Source organism: Lampris incognitus, chromosome 4 (assembly GCF_029633865.1).
Source record: "Lampris incognitus isolate fLamInc1 chromosome 4, fLamInc1.hap2, whole genome shotgun sequence".
NCBI classification, from domain to species: domain Eukaryota; kingdom Metazoa; phylum Chordata; class Actinopteri; order Lampriformes; family Lampridae; genus Lampris; species Lampris incognitus.
In genome coordinates this window covers 59,691,557-59,701,756 of record NC_079214.1, presented here as the reverse complement: position 1 = coordinate 59,701,756, position 10,200 = coordinate 59,691,557, and the positions used below count along the sequence as shown (strand labels likewise).

The following is a 10,200-nucleotide window of genomic DNA, read 5'->3' as shown; positions in this document are numbered from 1 at the left end:
TTAGAGGTTTTTTTTTCCTCTTTTTTTTTGTGTAAATGAATTAAAGTTCCATTTGTGTGGCGCCCCTTGTATATGCCAACACATTCTTGAGAGTTGGAGCTCTAGTGGCCTCACTTTTCATGCATCTCTCTCACAGACTCTCATTAATGGGCAACAGTCCTTACAATCCCTCTAAGAAAAAGAGAGAGAGAGAGAGGGAAAGAGAGAGAGAGAGAGAGAGAGCGAGAGAGAGAGAGTGGGGTAAAGCAGAAGCCAATGAAAGGGAGTTTTAACGTAGCAGTTTACCAGACTCCTTACTAGTCCTGAGGGATGAGGTTTCATTTTATTCCCCTGTAAAAGCCTCCTTGTGCTTTTCGAGACGACAGCCCATCACGTTCCTCCGCTGCCACCACGTGGCCAGACGCACCACCTGCACCCCGCTGCCGCACGCGCCCTGCGTTGTTGTCTGTTGCCACGGGAACAGGCCCTCCGGGTTACCTGGCGCAGGTGAGAAATAAGCGAGGGTGACGGCAGAGCAGGGGAGCCGCAGAGCTCTCGGCAGAACAAACATGAGCGGCCCATTCTCCAGGTAAGCATGGCTGCTGCATTCACGAGGACGTTCCTGTATCCGGGCAGACGGTGTGTATTTCCTGAGAAAGATGATAAAAAAAGAAATAAGCTCTCCTGAAAGTGGTTGTAGGGTAGGGATGTTGCACCAGAATGAGAAAGAACATGCTAGGTTGGTTGTTGGTAGGCTATGACAATGAAACGCCGTCAAAACATAGCCACTTAGAGCGCTGGCTACGTATCAATGTAAATGCTCAAACGGAGCATCCTTCCAACATAAAGTCCTCTTATCGTTTATGTGTCCCCGCAGGGATGTCCACGTCAAGAGCATGGAGCAGACGGTGAATCATGCCGAGAAGTACCTGGGCCAGTTTTGCTCTCTGCTGTCTTCCTACACCAGGAAGACCGCCAAGCTGAGGGACAAGGCAGACCTGCTGGTCAGCCAGCTCTTTGACTTCTCCAGTACGGAGGACCCAGAGCTTCGCATCGGCCTCAGGAACCTGGCTGAAGATCTGGCCATGGTCCAGGACTATCGGCAGGCTCAGGTCAGAGGGCAGGGGGCCAAGGGGTCAGAGGGTAGAGAGTGGTCCAGCTTTGAGTCCTTTGGCTGCGGACGTGAGTCAGCACTATAGAGGCACGGGTTCCCTCTGCTCTTCCTCTATAGGAGAAATGAATGGGTTTGTCGTGAAATGAACTGAATTAAGGTCTGCGGTTGACCTTATTTTGTGTCGATCTGTATAAAATCAGACATTCAAGGTGAAATAGTTTTGGACACTAGTAGAATCAGGGGTCCTCGTACCATAACAAAAATATTAATATCACGGGAGCTTCCTCCAAGCTGCCGCCTGGATATGTGGACGTAAACACTGGAGCCGTCTAAACATTAATACTTGAGATTTTCCAAACATCTCTGAAGGAAACAACCTTTGTCAATATAGTCAGCGACGTCTAACTACATACACCGTGTCTGCAGGGGTGAAATTATGAATGTAAACAAATCTGTTTGTTTACATGGAAGTGAAATGTAAACAATTGTTTGTTTACATGGAAAAACTCTGCTGTTCCGCTTCGAAGCGTCGTTTGGTGAGTTTTGAAGCCTCTATGTGGAGCAGGACAGTAAGCTGCTGACAGACACAGTCTCTGTTCACAGCCTGACGTCAGCATTTTACTCATGTTACACTTCAAAATGTGTAAATGAGCTAAAAACCCTTCTGGAAATCCATCCATCCGCTATCCAAACCGCTTATCCTGCTCCCAGGGTCGCGGGGATGCTGGGGCCTATCCCAGCAGCCATTGGGCGGCAGGCGGGGAGACACCCTGGACAGGTCGCCCGGCCATCACACAGGGCACTTCTGGAAATCAATTATATTATTTATTCTGAGCACTTTTGAAATGAAAGAAAACTATTAATGCCATAGGTATTATCTTGGGAAACCACCACCAGAATGAAGTCCAGAGACATAAACCTTCATGTAGACTACTCAGGGTTGCAGCCGTAAAACCAGGAATTGGCTAAAACCCACCAATTCAAAACTGGAACCCAACAATACATAAAATTTTAGAAATGAATGAATAGCTTATAGAATAAGGATGAGGCCAATAAATAAACGACATAGGAGTGTATAAGTACGTGTGGGCAGATGAAGACATGAATGTATTCATTAGCATGCACAGCCTTGAGCAGTGGCAGATTAGCATCAATATCAGTTTTTTAGTCTTCTTTTTTGTTTTGATCATTTTTGTTCAGTTTTGTATTTTTATATCTGGATTACATCTTTGTGCGTTTATCTTTATGCTTGCTCAATAATCCAGGTGTGATATCTGGATTTTGTTTTCCATTATTTTTTCGCCATGTTACTTTCCAAAAAAAAGGTAAATCAGTTCATCTGGGCACAAGGTTTATTGAGAAAAACATTTCATCACACATCTAAGTGACTTCTTCAGTCTCAACTGACTGCAGGTATCCCCACCCTTATAAACAATACAGTGGCGTAATGACCAAAAACGCTCAGTTTCATATGCAAATTGCAATGGCCATTAACTAGAGTTACAGTGGTCATGGGTACTATTCACAGAGGATTGGGGAATAGTTGCAATCACAACACTGTAAGATGGTGACAGATGTACTCTTAGCCCCCCCCCCCCCCGCCCCCTTTGGTTCAGGGATGGTCATTCCCTCTTAACATAGATGGCTTCTTTGAATCCCTGTTCAAACCAGTGTTCCTCCCTATCAAGGATGTGCACATCCTGATCCTGGAAAGAGTGGCCACTGGCCTGTAGATGGTCTAGACTGTGGAGTCCTGGCCTGACGTGTTAGCTCTTCTGTGTTGTGCAATCCTCTTGGCCAGCATCCGTTTGGATTCCCCAATGTACAAGTCACAGCAGTCCTCCTGGCACTTAACAGTGTACACTATATTGCTCTGTTTGTGCCGGGGGACCAATTTCTGGCGCAGTGTCTTTTGGGGTTTGAAAGCAACTGAGATGTAAAGTAAAGAGGTAGGTGTTCATTTGTGATAATTCGAAGATACATCCTAGGTTGCACTGGGACACATCATCAGTGAGGTTTCCTGAGGTCCTCGGGTGTTTCGGGTCTTTCAACATCATACACCCTTGCTCAGGCGACCCAGCCAGGGTGGATCAGGCCCTGGCTTGTGTCCCAGCAGCATGGCCTACAGATTCAGACAACTTTATTTATCCCAGAAGGGCAATTCAGTTCAATACAGATCACTCCAGAAGGGCAATTCAATTCCAAAACAGATCACTCCTTCTCATCCAAAGCCATCTGGAGGCCCTCCATGGTAGACTTGATGGCTTTCCTTTTTGTAGCCCCAGTGATGCCAAACAGAGTGTAGACCTTGCACAGTGAACAGCCAGCAAAGCCTCTACACCCCACTTCCATGGGCTCACAATGCGCCTTCCAGCCTCTCCTCTGGCACTGATCCACCAGCTCCTGGCACTTGGACTGCTTCCGCTCATTTGCCTCTTCCATCCGGTCTTTCCAGGGAACTGTCAGCTCTATCAGGAGCACCTGCTTTGAAGAGACTGATGATAGCACTACATCTGGCCTCAACGAAGTTGTCATAATGTGGTCCAGGAACCTGCGATGCCCCCCCCCCCACAAGTCGATTCGCAGCTCCCAGTCTGACGCAGAGGTGAGGAGACAGGCTGCTTATTTGGACTGTGACTGAGGTTGCTCACCAGCCCTGACAAAGGCAATGTTCATCTGTCTGCAGGTCTGCTTGTTGTTGGCCATAGCTTTGGATATGGCCTCTGCAACTGTCTTCAGCACCTGGTCATGTCGCCAGCAGTATCAGCCCTCCCCCAGGACTGTTGGGCAGCTGCTGCGGATATGCTTGAGTGAACCTTTTCCAGGGCACAGAGGACATGATGGAGAATCAATCTTGCCCCAGAGATGAAGGTTTGCTGGGCTAGGCAGAACATCATACACGGCTTGTACCATGAACTTGAGCCGCTGCGGTTCTGCCTGCCAGATATCTGCCTAGGATATCTTCCTCTCCAGTGCACCCTCCCACCTTGTTCATGCTCCCTGCTGCCACATGCCCACCATTCTGCTGGTCCTTTCCTCCTCAACACCTGCCCGCACCTCTTCCAGGACTAGATGGCATCCTGCCTTGCCATGGGCCTTATCATAGTGAGGTTGTGGGATGGCTCCCAGCCCTGCCCATCCGGTTGCTACCATGCCCACCAAAGCCCTGTGTCTCAGCTGAGACTCTCCTACCTCCAGGCCTTCCTGGGCTCCTCACTCCCTGTCTGTCTGCACCATAATGCCTGCTGATGCCACACTAAAGTCCTTGGAGTCCCAATAGAGCAGTGCCTCTCTTGTGCGAAAAACCCGGAACTCCTTGTCGAGACTGCTGATGGGAGCTGGAGTTTCTTGCTCTTCTCATACAGTGTTGCACTGCTAAGGCTGCGTTGCGTGGCAGACCCTGCCAGGTAGCTACTGATCTTCCTCTCCAAGGTCTCAATTGTCGACAGGGTTACCTCGTAAACCAGCAGAAGCCAGAGGACTTGGGGTAAGACACCATGTTGGTAAATCCAAGCTGTGAACCTGCCAGGTGGGCCAGACTTGTCTGCTGGGGGGAGCCCAGTCTCAAGTTCCTTGATGGTTGCTTGGATTGCCACTGTATTCCTAAGGCTACAGTCAAAGACCTTGTCTAGACTCTTGACCGATTTCTCGGTAATGGATGGGATTACAACGCCATCCAAAAAGAAGCAAAACTGGTCCACCACTTTTCCCCTCTTCAATGTCATGACTCTGGATAAGGCTGGTTTAAAACTCCTCCTCGTCCAGGCGACGAGCTTCTCAAGGTCATGGAGGATCCACCTACCACCAGGCACTGATGATGTGGTTATGTGAGGTCGTCCATAAAGGCTCTGATTGGGGGCTGCCAAACTCCAGACTTGGACAAGATTACCATGCACAGCAAAACCTTAAAATCTCTTCTCCCACACTGGAACTAACCTCTGGACTGAACAAAAAAGCAACATCCTTCCGGAACCAGTCTATTCCCCCCACCCCCTTTTTCCTCCCCAATTGTACTTGGCGAAACACCCCGCTCTCCAAGCCGTTCGCTGCTCCATCCCCTCTGCCGAACCGGGGAGGGCTGCAGACTACCACATGCCTCCTCCGATATATGTGGAACCGCCAGCCGCTCCTTTTCACCTGACATTAAGGAGTTTTGCCAGGGGGGCGCAGCATGTGGAGGGATCACGCTATTCCCCCCAGTTCCCCCTCCCCCCCGAACAGGCGCCCCGACCGACCAGAGGAGGCACTAGTGCAGCGATCAGGACACATACCCACATCCGGCTTCCCACCCGCAGACACGGCCAATTGTGTCTGTAGGGATGCCCGACCAAGCCGGAGGTAACACAGGGATTCAAACCGGTGATCCCTGTGTTGGTAGGCAACAGAATAGACCACTATGCTACCCGGACACCCACAGAACCAGTCTATTTAGCTGGTGGTGAGTACCCCAGTTTTAAACTGGGTGTTTCCCTCGTTTTAAATGTCCCTGGTTCTGCAGTTGACTTCATTTATATTCTTCAACTGGGCTTGATATTTTTTTCAGTCTCTGCTATCCAAATGAAAGTCTTTGCTTTTCAGGTGGAGAGGCTGGAAATGAGAGTCGTTGCTCCTCTCAAAACCTATGGAGACATCATCAAAAAGAAAAGGGTAAGAATAGATATAGACACATGAACATTCGAGGAACACAAATGAAGTGACACAAAGGAAGATTCTCATTTCATCTCCAGTGTACACACACACACACACACACAATAACTCCTCATGTCAGCCGTTCTGTCTTTCGTGTGTAGAAGCCGGATGATCTGAATATCTCTGCTTTTCAGGCAGATCTGAAGAAGTTCAACGCTGACCGGGGCAGAGAACTGAAGGAACTGCAGAAACTGGAGAAAGTCCGACTGAGGAACCCGGCAGACAGGCAGAGCATTGTATCCTTCCCCCATAGACATGCAACTGAAATGCAAATAATGAGGGATTATGTCTTTGTAATAGCGAGGTTCAGTATATTTTGACAGGATATATTAAACGCCATTCTCAACAGGCATAACATGTACATTATTATAGATGACTATCATGTGAACGGTTCCTGCCAAAACAACTTGGATTCATTCAGAGAGCATTTTACCCGATGTTCATATTAAGTATTTTCCAAAAAAGAACAAAAAAACTAAGCATGAGATTAACTGCTGTTGTAAGGAACTGCTGATGGCTTCCAACTTCAACTCACTAGTGGGTTTCACCTTCATTGTTCATTTTGTCAAAGTGTTTGGTGCAGGGACTCTCATGTAGGAATGGAAATGTCCAGTAATGAGGCTTTACTTCCTTCACAACTCGTCTCAGTCTCAGGTAAATGATTATTCTTTAGTGCATCTGGGTAGCATATTGGTCTATTCCGTTGCCTACCAACACGGGGATCGCTGGTTCGAATCCCTGTGTAACCTCCGGCTTGGTCAGGCATGTGTCCTGGTCGCTGCACTAGCGCCTCCTCTGGTCAGTCAGGGTGCCTGTTCTGGGGCGGAGGGGGAACTGGGGGGAATAGCGTGATCCTCCCACGCGCTACGTCCCCCCTGGGGAAACTCCTCACTGTCAGGTGAAAAGAAGCGGCTGGTGACTCCACATGTATCGGAGGAAGCATGTGGTAGTCTGCAGCCCTCTCCGGATCAGCAGAGGGAGCGGAGCGGCGACTGGGATGGCTTGGAAGAGTGGGGTAAGTGGCCAAGAACAATTGGGGAGAAAAAGGGGAAACCCGGGGAAACCCGGGGAACCCCCCCCCCCGAAAAAAGATTGTTCTTTAGTCTTCGTGTCCCTCCACATTGCACCGTGCCTCCCATTCGGCCTATAAGGGAGCGCTCTGGGGATGAGGTCACCAGTAGGCTTGGTGATGTGTTCTGAACGACAGGCGGAGGTCAATGCTCAGACGGCGTCCAACAACGCTCAGCGCAGCACCAGACAGCTAGAGGAAACCATCACCGACTTCCAGAGACAGAAACTGGAAGACCTTAAGGTTAGCCTGAGACAGCGACATGCCAGACATGTCTGGCAGGGATGATAGGTTCATCTGAAAGTCAAGTCAATTAATGGTTGTTTTTTTTTGTTTTTTTTTGCAGGGGATTTTCACAGACTTCATTACCGTGGAGATGCTCTTCCATGCCAAAGCTTTGGAAGTCTATACGCACACGTTCCAAAACTTGGAGGCCATGGACATAAACAAGGATTTGGAGGTAGCACGCATTGACATCTCTACATGTAGACCGACCACGAGGACACTTACAGGTCCATGGACCATTTAAAAGGAAGATGCCGTTCAGATGAAAATAATGTGACATGCACATATAAGTAATAAATACTCCAGGGTTATTCCCTGTGTGCAACATGGGCGGTTCTTTGGCTCTTAACGGTTAAGAGCTCGTTGTCAAAAGGGGTGCCAAGGCACGCAAGATCTTTAAAACGATTATGTGATGACAGGTTAACGTCATATTACCTGGAGAGGTTTTGCTGAGCGTGTGCTATACTGTCATTCATCCACTTCCCAACAACAAAACTGGTCTTCTGCTATTGTTCACTGTGCAGCTGAGGGAGGGAGCGGGGGGGCGGGCATCGTTCGTTACTGCCACCCGGTGTCCTGGCTGGATCTGATCTGGAGAACCTGTGTTCCCAAGTTCATTACTCTTAAAGGAGTTACAAGGAGTTTTGTAGACTTCTGTGTATCATTCGCATCAGCAAATCCACATTCAGCCTCTGGTGGGTGCTACAGTTTCTAAAGAGAAGAGTGAGAGATGTAGTGACGTTCTGGAAAAACAGCTCTTTGCAGGAAATACAGTGATCTATAATTGGGGCTATATATACCGTTAGCACTGTTGCCTCACAGCAAGAAGGTCCTGGGTTCGAACCCCAGGCCGTCCCAGGTCCTTTCTGTGTGGAGCTTGCATCTTCTCCCCGTGTCTGCTTGGGTTTCCTCCGGGTGCTCCGGTTTCCTCCCACCATCAAAAAGACATGCATGTTAGGGTTAATACCCCTGTCTGTGCCCCTGAGCAAGGCAATGGAAAGAAGAACTGGAGTTGGTCCCCGAGCGCTGCACGGCGGCTGCCCACTGCGGCTGCCCACTGCGGCTGCCCACTGCTCCTATACAATAGGATGGGTTAATGCAGAGAACACATTCATTGTAAGAGTACAATGTCCAAATAAAGTGGATTTCTTTTCATTTCATCCTATTTCATATATCCCGTCTGTGGGCCATGAATCATTCTGTCAGATTTCATGAGGAATCTGATCCAGAGACTGGTGTTCGGATTCACGATATAGCGATGTCAAATCTTCTTATTGATGGTGTCATGTTGTTTTATATAGAGGTATCAAAATTAAACTGATAATCAGAAGAAGAACAAAACTCCTCGTAGCAGCTTTACGGGTAACCGACTTGTCCCCGTCTCCCTGTCTCCTTCCTTGTTGCCCTAGTTGTTTAGTGAGAGGATCAGGATGTCCGACCCTTTGTCTAGGCCACGGGACACCCTGCCGGCCAGCCGCTGCTCTTCCTCCACGAGCCGCCGTGCCAGCCCCACTCTGGCATCCATCAGGGACCAAAGCCTCAGCCCCACCCTCAACTCCACAAGGGGCCACAGGTTCAGCTCATCCCTGGCCTCCACTAGGAGCAAAAGCCACAGACTCCAACAAAGGCAGTACCCGGACATACTCAGGAGGGTGAGCTCCCATTTCTTTGTTGTCGCGGTGATGTCGTAGAAAGTCAGATTTTGTGGTAGTCAGCAGAAATCTCCAATTAAGAGTGCAGGTGATGCTAGCTTGCTCAATACCGAATCAACTTAGGAGATTCTGCTATACCCATCACTGTGTTTTACTCCTTATGAATGACGGGAGTGTTCGTTTAATGGCATCCAGCGTTGACCCAGCCCTTCCTTTATTTCATTTGCAGCCCCACGCTTTTACCCTACAACGCCAAAATGGAGTAGAGGAGGAGGAGGAGGAGGAAGGGGGGGAGGAGGAGGGGGAAGTGGAACAAGAGGAAAATGAAGAAGAAGAAGAGGATGAGGAAGAGATGTATGAATCAGATATAGAGGCTCGACACACAAACAGGCAATCTTACGCTGCTCGATATGCCCAGATGCACAGACAGCATAAGTGACGAGATATAGAGTATAGACCTACATGCTCAAAATCAAACTTGTGCACACCTATATGGATGATTGTGCACACCTATATGGATGAAACCGCGCACACACACACACACATACACACACATTCCTCCGTGCACTCAAAATGCTTTGTGTTCTAATCAGCCGATGGGTAGTGCTTGCAGTCAACCAGAATAGTCCAAATTAATTTAATGCATAGTTTGTGCCATGCTGTAATAAATGCACTGTCAATTTTAGATTTATTTCCCTTCACTGTGCATTGGGACTTATGCAACTGTTCCTTTAATCAATGGATCAATGTGTCACGACGATAAAGCACAACCTTTTGAAATCTAGCATACAGTAGCCCTGAAAAATATCTCTATAATCCATCCATCCATTATCCAAAACCACTTATCCTGCTCTCAGGGTCACGGGGATGCTGGAGCCTATCCCAGCAGTCATTGGGCGGCAGGCGGGGAGACACCCTGGACAGGCCGCCAGGCCATCACAGGGCCAACACACATTCACACATTCACACCTAGGGGCAATTTACCTCTATAATATCTCTATAATGCTTGGAAGTAATAAGGTATTTAGCTTTGTTTTAAGTGCTAAATCAGCTCTGCTGTCATAGATGCTAAGAAGCATTTTCACCGGACCGGTGGACTAACCTGTATCACTGTATCAAATGAATGATTCTATAAGCAATAAACCTGCCTGTGACCTCTCGCCCTCATCTCATTTCCCTGGGAATGTGTTGGTCGGTAATGCTGCTTTCTCTTTGCACCATTTTATCACTGATAACACTAACAACGGTGGCATGACTCCACAGCACCCTGCTCTGTGGTTACCACCAAGTCTGCAGCATGCCCGTCTCTTAAAACCAAGCACGAATCTGCACACTTTCAAATACAGGAAGTCCTCCAGACGCCCAATGAGACATTTTCAACTTGCCGCTACATTACATCCTAGTTTCAGTCC

The 10,200-nt window shown here is 48.5% G+C and overlaps 1 protein-coding gene across 1 annotated transcript; it reads left to right on the top strand.

Annotated features, from left to right (window-relative positions):
* Positions 1 to 548: 548 nt before the first annotated feature.
* Positions 549 to 9,227, top strand: LOC130112091 (CBY1-interacting BAR domain-containing protein 2-like). Its single transcript, XM_056279387.1, has 9 exons — positions 549 to 568; positions 857 to 1,091; positions 5,672 to 5,740; positions 5,917 to 6,018; positions 6,431 to 6,436; positions 6,990 to 7,094; positions 7,198 to 7,311; positions 8,546 to 8,788; positions 9,078 to 9,227. Exons 1-9 carry the CDS (start codon positions 549 to 551, stop codon positions 9,225 to 9,227), a joined length of 1,044 nt encoding a protein of 347 aa, XP_056135362.1.
* Positions 9,228 to 10,200: the final 973 nt, after the last annotated feature.

Excerpts from the sequence above, each read along its gene's own strand:
- LOC130112091 (XM_056279387.1), top strand. The coding sequence starts at position 549 with ATGAGCGGCCCATTCTCCAG. Across the intron at positions 569-856 it reads ATGAGCGGCCCATTCTCCAG|GGATGTCCACGTCAAGAGCA; the intron begins GTAAGCATGGCT and ends GTGTCCCCGCAG. Across the intron at positions 8,789-9,077 it reads ACCCGGACATACTCAGGAGG|GGGGAGGAGGAGGGGGAAGT; the intron begins GTGAGCTCCCAT and ends GAGGAGGAAGGG.